Source organism: Aulostomus chinensis, chromosome 11, assembly GCF_037954235.1.
Source record: "Aulostomus chinensis isolate RoL2024-O1b breed Wild chromosome 11, RoL_Achi_v1.0, whole genome shotgun sequence".
In the NCBI taxonomy this organism is placed as follows: domain Eukaryota; kingdom Metazoa; phylum Chordata; class Actinopteri; order Syngnathiformes; family Aulostomidae; genus Aulostomus; species Aulostomus chinensis.
This window is the reverse complement of record NC_141330.1, coordinates 22518825-22533197: the sequence shown is the minus strand read 5'-3', so window position 1 is coordinate 22533197 and position 14373 is coordinate 22518825. Positions and strand designations below refer to the sequence as shown.

General features: G+C 42.6%; 1 protein-coding gene across 1 annotated transcript; it reads left to right on the top strand.

Moving 5' to 3' along the window:
* Positions 1 to 3246: 3246 nt before the first annotated feature.
* LOC147253784 (uncharacterized) lies at positions 3247 to 4750 on the top strand. Its single transcript, XM_086217391.1, has 4 exons — positions 3247 to 3659; positions 3737 to 3804; positions 3893 to 3948; positions 4593 to 4750. The coding sequence occupies exons 1-4, from the start codon at positions 3474 to 3476 to the stop codon at positions 4703 to 4705; spliced, it is 423 nt and encodes a 140-aa protein (XP_086073517.1). The 5' UTR covers positions 3247 to 3473; the 3' UTR covers positions 4706 to 4750.
* Positions 4751 to 14373: the final 9623 nt, after the last annotated feature.

The following is a 14373-nucleotide window of genomic DNA, read 5'->3' as shown; positions in this document are numbered from 1 at the left end:
ATTAGCCCCCAGGTAATTCTTAGAATAGTTCCAAGGTCACACAGATTCAACAAAGCCCACAGGACAAGAGACATGCAAAATAGTCAGTTCTTTTATTTACAATATGTTTAAAATGGACTTAAAATCATGCTGGCCAGGGGGCAAAATACGAAGGGCACAAAAAAGGGGAACAGGGCTGGAGCTCACCAGACAGCAGATGGGGCAAACCAAACAAAAGGGGATGGTCCAAACGATATCACCTGTGGCACCGCACTCACACTGCAAAGGAAACGTGAAAGAAAGAACCACCACCAGGGAAGAAACTGCTGCCAAAGCCTCCAGCACCTGTCCAAAATAAGCAAATGTTACTAATAATTCAAACCATCAAAACATTGTAATTTAAAAGAACTAAAGAACACAAATAATCAGGGCTCTGAAAATTACATCACCCAAGTAGTGCAGAAACTGATTATCAAATTTAACCAAAAAGAATAAACACTCGAAATGACTCAGCAAAATTACCAAGAAAAACAAAAGAAGAGGCCGACAATGAATTAACAAAAGGAATAACTACAGAAAAATATTTAAAGAAAATAACCAACAGGATGGGCTGCACGGTGGTGCAGTGGTTAGCACTGTGGCCTCACAGCAAGAAGGTTCCGGGTTCAAGTCCCGGCTCGGGCGCGGGATCTTTCTGTGTGGAGTTTGCATGTTCTCCCTGTGCCTGTGTGGGTTCTCTCCGGGTACTCCGGCTTCCTTTGGTTGGTCCTAGGCTGATTGGATTCTCTAAATTGACTGTAGGTATGAATGTGAGTGTGAATGGTTGTTCGTCTCTGTATGTTGGCCCTGCGATGGACTGGCGACCCTGTCCAGGGTGTACCCCACCTCTCGCCCATAGATGCTGGGATAGCCCCCCCCCACTACCCTTACTAGCAAGGACTAAGCAGAAGATGATGATGGACCAACAGGATAACTAAGGAAAGTAACCAACAAAAAATATAGGGAAATAAAAAGAAATAACCAATTTGGGCTGGCTGTCTAAAATGGTCAGGACGACCCCGGATTAAAAAAGGCAGCTACTTTGGCAGGCTGCACTCTGTCCACACCCACATCCCTAGTGTATTCAATACAGTGAGAGCAGTGCAGGTGCAGACAAATCAACGAGCAAAAAAAAAAAAAAAACCAAAGCAACAAAAACCAAAAAATCCAAAGCAACAAAACAGCAGCGTTATGCCAGATGAGGAAAAAAGATAATCAAATCAAGACATAATTAATTGCCAAATTACTGTTAATCAAAAATAACATACGCACAGCTTTGTCGGGCCACGGTAGGAGTCGGGGGGGGGGGGTCCATTAGCCTCTAGGCCCCACAACGCCCCAGCTGTTCCAACAAACAGACCAGGGGCCTCATTTATAAAGCTTGCTCACGCACAAAACCAGGCTTGGAAGTGCGTACGCAACTTCTTACGCAAGAGTTGGGATTTATAAAAAAAAAAGACTAGCATAGGAATGTGCGCAACTTTAAGCAAACTACAGACCTTGCTTATGCACATTTTGGAGACAATTGTGACAAGGTGAGAACAATTGGTAAATGGAAAGTGTGCATATAAATAGCCATGCAGTGGCAGCCGTGTGCAATGCGACACAATGGATGCACTTGCTCTTCATGAAGACCATGCCAATGGACAGATCCGACCGGAGAGGGTGTTCTGAGATCGGTAAGATTTCCTGGTCATGATGATGACTGGCTAATAAGCCGTTTCAGACTACCTAGAGCCTTGCTCTTGGATGTGATTGCTGCATTGAGTCCAATTTTAGAGCCACCAACCCATCGGAACCGCACCATACTAGCACACATTAAAGTGCTGACAAGCTGGGTTTCTTGGCAACGGGCTTGTTACAGAGGGAACTGTCTGACAGATATGCTTATTTATTTTGACCGCCATATCACAATATAGGCCTAACATAAATTTATAAATTAAATTAGTAAAGATATAAATTAAATTCATAGATTTCTATTCTATTCAGGAGATAGAAATTAATAATAAATTCTGTGTGAATAGGTCTGGGATATCACAGCCATCCCTCAGTGATGCACTGCCAGCTGTTTATAGCCTTGCTTCCAAATGTACACTACATGTGCAAGAGAACAAATTCCACATTCATTTATCAGATTTGTTTAAAGATAAATGTGACCAAATCCTTTTTTTTTGTGTGTGTGTTTTTACAATGTTGATTTACAAACTTTCACCACATAATCGGCGGTGGATAACAGAGCCGTTTGTTAAAACACTCATGTCACATGTGCAGGTTTCATGTGTTTTCTGATCCCCACCTGTAGCCGCCACGCTCCAGCGGTGCAAAGCCACTTTTTTCTTTGCCTCCACCACCACTTCTTTTTTATTTGGGCGATGCTGCGCTCTGTGCCAGCCGCACTTACCGCCGTGGCCACAGGGTGCCATTCAGTGGCTTTTCGTTTGTTGGTAATATGTGATTTATAAAGGGAAATTGCGTGCAGGTGTGCCTACGCACAGTTTTATAAATTGGATTTTTTTTTTTGCGTAGGCACTTTTCAGCTTTTTGGCGTACATAAACTTTTAGTATGGATCCTACACTATGTTTTATCAATGAGGCCCCACTTCAGCAGGGAGGAGAAAGAAACACGGCTGCAGCAAGGCACACACCACAGAGGAGTGTGCGGGCTAGAGGGTGTAGGGGTGGAGGTGGGCAGAGGAGGGAGGAAGTGGGGAAGGTGAGGCTGAGGCTGGGACACTGTGGGCTGAACGGGACTTTGAAGGTGTTAGAGAAAAACGACACAGGGCTGTGTGAGGGCTGTGGTGAGGAAGAGTCGGTAGAGCACGTACTTCTGAGGTGTGGCAGGTATGAGGTGGAGAGGAGGGTGATGAGGGACAGGTGGAGGAACATGGGGAAGGGTGAGATCAGTGTGGAGGGAGTTCTAAGGATGGAGGATAGGGAGAGTGTAAGGGTTCTTTTAGACTATTTAAGGGATACAGGATTGTATGATAGGATTTAGGTTTAGGGATTATGTTTAGGATTTAGAGGTAGGATTTAGGTGTAGGGTTTAGAAGTAGGGAAAGATGGTGTTCCGCGATGGGACAGAAGAGGGCGGTAATGTAATGCTCCATCTTGTTGGTTGCCAACCGAACAAAAAAAACAAAAACAAAAAAAAAACAACAACCAAGGCACACACCAGGACTCACCAGAAGGAGGAGTGGAGCAGCCGCTCAGGGGGCGCCAGACAACGTGCACAGCCACCCCAGCAGCCTGCTGTGCTGGGTGGTGAAATCACAGAACCAGCCATCTGAGCTGCCTGCAACCCTACAACAAATGGAGGCGTCACGCCACAAATCACACCCCCAGACTTTAAAAGTCAGCAGCGTGATACCTTAGGGAGAAACAAGGACCAACCGGTGTTCGGCCAACACAACCAGGAGAAGAGAGTAATTCAGAGATTTGACAATTAATGTATCTGAATGTGGCAGGATAGCGCTACACTCCCCACCGTGGGGGGCAGTGTGGCAGACGATAGTGAGTGGTCGCCTATAAATAGACCTGGTCGGACCCTTCTCCGTCCTTTTCCGCTTCCTCTCCCTCCTTTACGGACCCTACAGCCGTGCGTGGTGGCGTCTCGCTGGTCAGCAGATCGGTTACAAACAAAGGTATTCATGCATGCTTGCTCTGCTCGATCTGTTCAGTGTCATGGGCCCCGTGTTTACTCCAGTTTTGCTCCGTCCAGCGGTGTGGTGTTACCGGGAGCTGGGCTGTCTCTCTTGGGCCGGTGTGTGCGTGGTACGCTTTCTGTTGGTAAGACACGTAGTTGTCTGCCTTTTATATCAAGCTGCCGATGTTCCGTGGTGTTCTGATTATCCTCTCCCGGCCATCGTTTGTGTAGTCTGGGCTGCTGGCTTCCTCCTCCTGCCTCGTCTGACGCCACGATTCTGCTCTCCGGTAGGAAGTGTTTATTCTTAACTTATTTATACATATATTTGCTTCAACTGTAGTTAAATTTATACATACATTCACTTAAAATAGAGTGTAGGAAACACAAGGCAGTTGTAATAAAGATGTTTCTGTGGCAGTTCCCAAAGAGGTAGAAAATGTTTCAACTCTGTATTTAGTTCATCGATGTACTTCTTTAATGTCAGTAGCGGTACCGGGATCTCCTGCTCATTCATCCCAGGCAGAATCAATGACTTAGCTGCAAGTCACCTTATTTGACCTCTTGAACATCGGGAAGTAGTAAAAGGTGTTTTACAGAGGGGTCCCACAAATCTCCAAAGCACCAGGATTAGTTGGTGCCATTGCGACTCTAGGAAGGAACTTATAAATACTGGAGATAACACAGATAGACGTTCCAAGATATAAGACAACAGAAAAACACTTACTATCAGCAGTGAAGCACAGACCAGACTGTTTAAGAGTGGATAGGTGAAAAGGTCACAACAGGGAATAGCAGGAGTGTAGCTCATGCTAGCATCACTCCCTCAAGCTAATTAAGTCAGAACAGAGTCCACAAGAATTTCTATGGTGGGGTGAGGCCGTGAAAGATAAGAGCATGGCCGTAAATCGGAAAGAGGTTGTAATCTTCACAGCTGCAACAACAAGGCCACGATGGAACAGAAGGGACTGGCACGGGGTCAGACAGAAGATCCTGCAACACACGAAGATCAAAAATACACACTTGCACGCAGAAGCGATCACATAAGCACCTCCCCTGTAACACATAAAACTGGAGAAGATAGTGAGATCGTTGGACTTGTTGCCCCAATGCCAGGGACGACGCATCTGTGTATGCTGACTCCAGCATAGGGGAAGACGATCTCCAGAGCTCTGTATTCTTTCCTGTTAATCTGAATAAATTCTTTTGAACCAACTGGAAGGTGTCCTCTCCGGATTTTGAACAGCGCAATACATATACTCTGTGGGTCCTTCTGATTGATTAACGATGACTTGTTGAAAAATTTCTGCACTATCCATGCCATCCGGCTTATAAACTGATCGCTCCATGCTTTACTGTACATCTCCACGTTGCTAACTAGCGGCTAGCCAGCCTCAGCTGTTAGCCTCCGCTGCTGCTGAGTGGTTGCTAGGCAACCAGGTTCCCCCCCCCCCCGACCAACGTGTTGCTGATGGATTGATGCATTGTGTTTAATAAACATTTTTATAAGAGAGAAGTCGTAGTGTCTTTTGGGTACAAAACTGTGGTCATGTGTTCAAGTTATAGCCAGCGCATAATATAATTATATTCATAATTATTGATTATTATTAATTTTGACCAAATCATTCTTCAACGCACAACACCGGCCACGCCAGGCAGACCACCGCCACCATGGGGGAAGCGGAAGGAGGAAAAGGAAGAGAACAGGTCACCGGCCCCTCTATATAGCCGCCGGGCAATTACGGTGCACTGATTGTTGGCACAGTGCCATGTAGTGGAAGGGAGGGGGATGACCTGCCACATCTGGCAGATTTACTCTGGCGCAGGTTGACACAAGGGTACCTACCTCTTTTGCAGGAAAGACAAAAATGGAACACAACAAGGAGGAATTTCAGCCTTGGAGACGTTGTCCTCATTGTGGACTCCCACCTCCGCGCCACAGAATTCTTGGCTGGTAGGAAAAATTGTCAAGCTCATGCTTGACTCAGAGGGGACGGTCCACAGCATCTGTGTTCAGTCAAAGACAAGCACATTAGAGAGACCCATTACCAGGGGTGAAAGTGAGTTGGAACGGGCCGGAACACAGTTCCGGTAAAATATTCACAGCCGGAACTGAGTTCCGTTAAAAAAAAGGAGAAGGGAGCTGTCAAAATCCCATATTAAATAAAACGACATCTGAAGGTGGTTTCACTGTAAACGTGGCAGACGCAGCGCGCTGCATCAGAGAATCCGGCTGTTGCTGCAAATTAATATTGGCCTGTTCATTGATAAGGTCCACCACCCAAGGGCATGGCCCGGCTGAGGGTCGACTGACTCACCCCGGAATGGTCCGCCATCTCCCGCTGTGACTTAAGACTCGCGTCCACTACATGCTCTCGTCATAGTTTTGTGTGTGTTTAAAAAGGAAAAAAACAGACGGTGCCACACTTATGTACATAAAAACCTTCCTCCACTCCACACTGGACCAACACCAGTTTGTCTATGAAGCCAACAGGTAAACTGCGGATGCCATCAATAAAGTTCAGTACTGTGTGTTGATGTTATTTGCAAAATCAGGTGTGTCTGTATCTGTATCTGTATCAACCTTGAGCACCCGGGTACCTACACAAGACTGCTGTTCGTGGATTTCAGCTCCATTTTTAAATGTATCATCCCTGGAAGACTGGTGTCCAAGCTACATGACTTGGGCATCAGTAACAACATCTGCAGATGGATCTAACACTTCCTTACAGACTGCCCCCAGTCAGTCTGTCTTGGCTCCCAACTCTCCTCTGTTCTCACACTTAGCACTGGGCTGTGTGTTCAGTCCCCTGCTTTACACCTTGTACACTCACGACTGCACCTCGGCTCACGACAGCAATATCTTCATCAAGTTTGTGGATGACACCACTGTCGTAGGACTCATTCACAACATTGATGAGTCTGCCTGCAGGGATGAAATCCAACAAATCTCCACCTGGTGCTCTACGAACATCCTGTCTCTCAAAACCTCCAAGACCAAGAAGGTGGTGATAGACTTCCGCAGGAAGAAGACTAAGCTTTCCCCAGTCTACATCAACAAGGACACTGCAGAGAGGGTTAAGGACTTTAAATTCCTTGGTTCACACATTTCACGGGACCTCACATGGGCAACCAACACCGCAGCCCTTGTGAAGAAAGCACAGCAACAGCTGTACTTCCTCAGGTCACTCAGCAAAATCCACCTCCCCCAGAAGTTACTGTTATCCTTCCACAACGGTTCTGTCCAAAGCATCATTTCCCCCGACATCCTGGTATGGTTTGGCAGCTGTAACTCCACCAACAAAAAGGCACTGGACAGAATTAGGAAAACAGCATTTCTGCATAATTCATACTCCCCTCCCCTCACTCATATCAATCCAGATGTCTCCAGCAGGCTAAAAACACAGATCCCTTCAGGGTCATACTTCCAGACTCCTGAATAGTTTTTATCCAAGTGCAGTAAACATCTGAACTCATGATCCATATGGACTGCAATGCACTTTATGGTCAATGACTTCTCATAGCTTTTAAGTTTTTCATCATTTTATGAATTATTTACCTATTTATTTATTTAGTCCTGTGTCCACACTGCTCAGGTCTCTTTTATTATGTATTGATTGATTGATGTTTTTACTGTGTTGTTTACTGTGTTGCCTTGTCTATGTGTAATTATCAAGGGGAAGTGCAGCATGAATTGTTATGTGCAATGACAATAAAGGCATTCCAATTCTAATTCTAACAAGTGCCAGAAATTTGGTCATGTTGCTAAGTTGTGTCAAGGAACTAAAAGGTATGCGGTGGGGATCATGATTATGGGGAGTGTGGGAATGAGGTAAGACCTAAATGTTGTATGCTGAGATTCAGAGTGTGAAAAGGAAGGATCGCGTTTCTTATACTGAAGCAGTTGAAAGAGTAGAGGAAGCAAAGAGGGGAAATGAAGGAAAAGATAGGGGGGAGATTGCAACAGGGAATGCACAGAGAAAAGAACAGTTTAGAGAGAGGGAGAAAAAGGAGTTAAAAGAAAAGAGGAACTTGGTTATCTTCATTGCAAGGGTAATTAATGCAACAGCAGAGGTTAAATCTAAAACAGAAAGGATTCAAATGATCACAAAGACAAGAACAAGATTATGTAGGAGAGGAAGTGTGGGCAGGTAAAAAGAAAATAGTTATAAATTATTAAAACCCTTGTAAACAGTTAGATTTAAATAAGTTAGAGGAAAAGGCCAGGATAGTGATAATGTTGTATGGTGTGGGGATTTCAATGCTAATAATACTATGTGGGGTGGGGAAAAGACAGATAGTAATTGTCAGGTAATTGAGGAGGTGCTGAATGATAAGAATATATGCCGAGAAAGCACAAGATATGTTCTGGGCTGAGGATCTTTTAATCAAGATGCACACATTAGGGATAGAAGGAAATATGTTAAACTAGGTTCTACATTTTTTTTAAACAATATGCTACCTTATTATATGGGCCCATAGTGGGCAAATGGACTGATGGAGAGAAGAAGCTGTCGGTGTTTTCAGTGTGATGGGACCGGTGAAATTTTATTTGTATGGTCCGTTCTCACAACCAGTTTGTCTCAAAGGGCTTTACGTGACGTGAGTGAAACTGGCCCCCCACCCCACGCCAAATTTCAGGAAAATAGTCTGTTTCGTTTGTGCTTCGTCTGTGCTGGTTTGTGCTGAAATAATTTTCATTTGTGCTGCTATGGTTTTTCAGTTATTAAAGATTCATTTTTAGGGCTTCCAGGGTTCACCCAGCCCCCCATTTGCTCCAAACGGACCCAGAGTGGTGCCATTTCTTTGTGGTTCGTTTGTGCTGGTTTGTGCCGTAAAAATTTCCATTTGTGTTGTGTTGTGTTGATTGTTTTAGAGATATTACACATTTTATTTTCTGGTGATGACGTCACCCAGCCCCCCACTTACTCCAAACGAACCGGGAATGGTACCATTCGTTTGTGCTTTGTTTGTGCTGGTTTTTGCCGTAAAAAATTCTGTTTGTGCTGATACAGATTTAGAGATATTACACACTTTATTTTCTGGTGATGACGTCATCCAGCCCCCCACTTGCTCCAAATGGACTTGGAATGGTGCCATTCGTTTGTGCTTGTTTGTGCTGCTATGGTTTTTCAGCTATTAAAGATTATTTTTTAGATCATCCAGAGTTCACCTAGCCCCCCCATTTGCTCCAAACGGGACGAACTTCAGGTAAACATATTGCACTGTTGGATCTTTTTTCTACAGAAAACTTTAATGGTACTGTTTTTCCACTACCTTGTGTGTGAATACAATTCTTTAAATTAGTTGTTTTTATATTTATTCTTAAATTTTCTCATCATTCGTTAAACCCGTGTTATTATTTATTGATGACAGCACATGTGGCTTGCCGAAAACCAAAACATCTGGGAGAGACTATCATCAGTCACAAAGTTTTCTGGTGCAACAGGCCACATTATTTATTATTTAGCATCTGGATGATATGGGTACAAGTTTGGTATTTGTTAATTTTTGTGTGATGTTGAATGTACAGCTCAAATTTATGCATTTTTGATTGTTTTTCCCATATTTGTGATCACATGTTTTGGCTAGCGGAAGCGCCGGTGAGCAGTAGTCGAGCCATAGCGTTGGTCTGTATCAGAGAAGTTCAAGCCAGTCACTAAAGCAGTTGTCATTAATACAACCATGAATGTGAAGTTGATGACAGCGTCAAGAAGAAACTTAGGTTTTTAACAATGACAAAACACATGACTTTATGTGTAAAATGAAACATGGAATGTGGAAAAAGCAGAACATTGCAACAATCATGCAATCACTGCTTTGTGTAGAACACAGCATGTGGGCGTATCTTTGTGTTCTCTGATGCTGCTTTCACCTTACTTCCCAAGTCATCGTACATCTCCCTGACATATGGAGCCCTCCTGCAGTAGGCCACATAATGTCCAAGAGCATCCAGGGTCAAGCCTCTTTGAAATGCGATGACTGCCTACATGTGTCTAATGTGAAAATGTTAGCTAGCTGGCTAGCAGAGATAAGGATTTTCAGTCATTTTGCACTGTAGACATTGTTCACAGACTATTTATGTTGCAGAGGCAAAGTTTTTCATTCCATATGGTAGACCTATTAACTCAAATTTTACATATTTTACTTACGTTGGCCAGAAGTTTGAATTTGCTGAGGGGTGATGAAATCTGTGCTCCCCATGTGCATATGGAGGTTTGTTTGTTTTTTTTAACATTGTTTAACGGACACTTTGTTTGTTTTTGTTACAGTGATACCTTTGGTTGAATACCAACAGTGAAATTATGTTTAAAGAAAAGTGCTAAATTTTGTGCTTGGTTCTTAGAGTTATTGGAGGCACCAAAGTCATCTCCATTATCAATGGGTAAACAGCGCCCATCCAGACGATTCCCGGGACATTGATATTCTTTCAATAACAACTCCACACAGGGAGATGATGATGTTGTAATATCCCTTGGTGTTTGCCAAATCTAGCCTTTCCCTTAGCATTCTTTAACCTGACACAGAGAATCACAGATTTTGGTATATAACCATACATTACACTACCACATAACCCCCCCTTTGAGGACTCTTGTCCTCACCATCCACGGGGGAAGTGAATGGTGAAGAATGCCTATATTTGCATATGGTGTACCTATATAACTGTGTACCCCTTCAGCAAAGATGTGGAATGCATGAAAGCACACATACTGTATATCAAATGTGTATATGAGTATATGAAAATGTATCAGATCAAATGTGCATGAATACATGAAAACGTTTTCAGTCTCTGTCCATCTTCCCTGATGGAGGCGAAAAAAACCTGGCGGCTGTTGAATCCAGGAAAAACTCCTCCATCGGCCCCCTCCCGCTGGGCAGCCCATCACAACAGATGGATCAGACACAGAGTATAATGATGAACATGGTAATGTTACTACTTACTACAAAATCCACTCTGGATATTATCAAGTTACCTTTTAAAACATCAAAGTATAATCACAATGTATGCATACACAGAAAACTGTAAGGACAATAAAAATTAAAATCAAAAATAAATGACAAACGAACAACAAACATCAAACAAGGTGAATGATAAAGGGATATACTGTCCACAGTCTCTTGTTTATGTTTGTGCGGCAGCATGTGGTATGATTACGTTATGATTACGTGGCATGTGCTCTTCAGGACGTAGGACTGACCACCTCTCACATCTTCTCATTGTCCTCCAGACTGTCCTCGTAGTCACTAGGATCAGGGAACAAATCTGGCGTGTCCTCTTCCCTCTGCGCCAGAAGCATTCTGCGCACCGCTTGCTCCGGGGTCAACATACTGAGCAATTGAGTTCCTTGTATGTCCGCAACAAAATCCAGCTTTTTGTCCATCGCTTTCACACACTATCTCTTCAGGATAGGCACGATGCAACATGTCAATAAGAAAACCAGAATTAGTATGACAAGCGCAGTTAACCCTATCTTAGCCAAGGCGGCTTCCCCATTTTCCAAAAAATTTCATCTCACCCATCAAACATGATGTTTCCACCCTTACCAGCATTTTTGGTTATTTCAGATTTTAAAGCCTCAAGTTTAGTCATAGCAGTGGAGAACACTCCATCCGCTAAGGTAAAATTTGCAATTCCTGTACAACACATTGTCCTGAAAATTCGACATACTCTTCCTTTTTCTGCTAAAATCCAATCTAATGCCTGTCTATTCTGCCTGGCCATAGCACTTGTCTCATGCAGCTACTGGCCTTGTTGTTTAAGGACTTCAGATGTGTAATTGACATATCTCTGCTGTTTATAATAAATATAGTTAATCCAGTTCACATTCTTGTTGGTGGTGATCCAAGGTAATACAGATTCCAATCCCGCTCTTACCTCATTCTGAGCTTTGAACTCTTCTGGGATTCCTGTAGGTAAACCAATACCATGAAGATAAATTTGTTCCTCTGATGTCACTTGCCTCTTCTGTCTGTGCAAACTGTTACTCTCTCTACCAAACCCCTAGCACCTCTTCTATCCCCTTGTGTGCGACAACCACAGGCACCCGCAAGCGCACTAGTGTACAGAGCCCGAGAGAGAGAGACACCAGCTCCTGCTAAAGTTGTTACTACGGAGGGTATAACAATTTAACCATGACCTTTCCGTATGTGTCCCTGTTGAGTGAGCAGACACAGGCTGTCGGGGACAGCTACTGGATGTGTGGAGACAACATCGTGAGGAACACTTTGCCTCTGTGGTGGATTGGGCTCTGTACACTAGTGAGCTTGCGGGTATGTATTTGGATATGTGTGTAAATGTGTGAGTGTTTGTCTGGGTCAACTAGAACATCATAAGATGCTCTCCCAACTCTAAAGAGCTGGAATGTCCGGGACTTGTAATATCCCTTGGTGTTTGCCAAATCTAGCCTTTCCCTTAGCATTCTTTAACCCGACACAGAGAATCATAGATTTTGGTATATAACCATACATTATGCTACCACAGATTGAACTTCCTCAATGCCCCTAAATGGATGGAAGAGTGATTTAAGAAGTTATGAGACCACTACATTACAAACGCCCTGAAGCTTATCTCTTTATTGGACTTGTTTATGTTGCCAGAACAAGAACCTCTTGAATAGTTTATATCATTTGAATCATTTGATATATGATTGATTATTATTATATTGATTATCATTTGGGGCTGCGCGGTGGTGCAGTGGTTAGCACTGTGGCCTCACAACAAGAAGGTTCCGGGTTCGAGTCCTGGCTCGGGCGCGGGATCTGTCTGTGTGGAGTTTGCATGTTCTCCCTGTGCCTTCGTGGGTTCTCTCCGGGTACTCCGGCTTCTTCCCATAATCCAAAGACATGCAATTGGGGACGACAGACAGACAGACAGACAGACAGATTACTTTATTAATCCCTTTTGGACGTTCCGCCAGGGAAATTGCAATCTCCTACACATTCACAGCACTGTTACCATAAAGGTAAAAAGAATAGACATAAATAAAACTGTATAGAAAATAGAGAAGAAAAGAAAACAAAGACTACATATATATATATATATATATATATATATATATATATATATGTGTGTGTGTGTGTGTGTGTGTGTGTGTGTGTGTGTGTGTGTGTGTGTGCCTGTGTGTACCTTAATGTGATTTTGTATATGTGCATAGTAACAGGAATAATAATAATTATAATATTAATTATTATTATTATAACACTAATAATGATGATATTATATGATATAATGATAATAATAATAATAATAATATAGTAATAATAGCAGCAATGGTAACAATAGTAATAATAATAATAATAATGACAATAATATACATTCTCTTGTACTGCACATGAGTGTCCGGTTGTTATCGGGGCAGGTTATTGGTGCTCAGCCCTCTCCTACAGTCCTTCTGTTGGCCCTCCCCCCCTCCAGTGAGGAGTTTAACAGTTTGATGGCCCTTGATGGATGAAGGAGTTCTTTGGTCTAGACTAGGCTAATTGAATACTCTAAATTGACCGTAGGTATGACTGTGAGTGTGAATGGTTGCTTGTCTCTATGTGCTGGCCCTGCGATGGACTGGTGACCTGTGTTCAGAGTGTACCCTGCCTCTCGCCTGTTGATGTTGGGATAGGCTCCAGCCCCCCTGCGACCCTTAATGTAGGAATAAGTGGAAGACAATGGATGGATGGATGATGTTACTGTATCGTCACCAATGTGCAATTTGCTATAGGCCTACTGAAATGTGCAATACTTTTTTCCTTGAATTTTTATTTAATGAAAAAATACAAATAAATTTATTTATGTTTATACATCCATGTTCACTGCAGTACTCAAGAAACCTGAGTGCAAAGGCTGATTGATACACAAGGGATGACGGTAATCGTACTTTTCACTTCACTCCGGTCTGCTTTTCTGTGGTAGAAATCCTTTTTCTATTTTTTTTCCCAAAACTGTTTGAAGAAGTCATGTCCATGATGATAATGAAACATTTATGTCATTGCAGTACTGTGAATTTGCTGACGCAGTTACATACATCTCATATGTACACATACACACAAATGCAGCTATAAACTGTATTTATTGTGTAATGTTTCAAAATGTTTTATTTTGTCTATATGTTACAGTAAATTGCACTCACAGGGAATTTTGTGTCTCTTTAACTCTCTTCTCTTCTCTCTTTTTTTTTTTTTTAAACCTGTCCTGTTCAGTAGCTGGGGCAAGCAGCATCAATGTTCCTGGTGCCTTGTTGTACTGAAGCAGTGTTACTCTGCATAGGAGGAATCTGATAAACTCCTCCTATCACCATTTGTGCTTAATTTTATTAGGAATGGTATTGGTTCATTGATAAAGCTACCAGACTGAGGCTCAGGAGTGGATAGAAAGAGAGAACAGGGACAGGATGGGGAAGACAAGGGGGAGGGGGGAGACAAAAACAACAACAGCAATAGCAGAAAAAAAAACAAAAACCAAACAAACAAACAAAGAAAAAGTAACAACAGCAACAGAGAGGAGAAAAGAAAAAAAAGAAAAAAAAGGAAAAACATTGGTTGCAGAATTTCCAGAATTTCTCTAACTACATAAAGCTAAAAATAATTTCAACCTTAACAGGCATTAAATTCTATTTTCATCATGTTTTTAGGGGAAAATGTTATAAAATATTATTAAGGCTTTAAATAATATATTTCCAATTTTTAATGTCTAATCATACTTGTGTGTTTATTTTGGTCAAAGT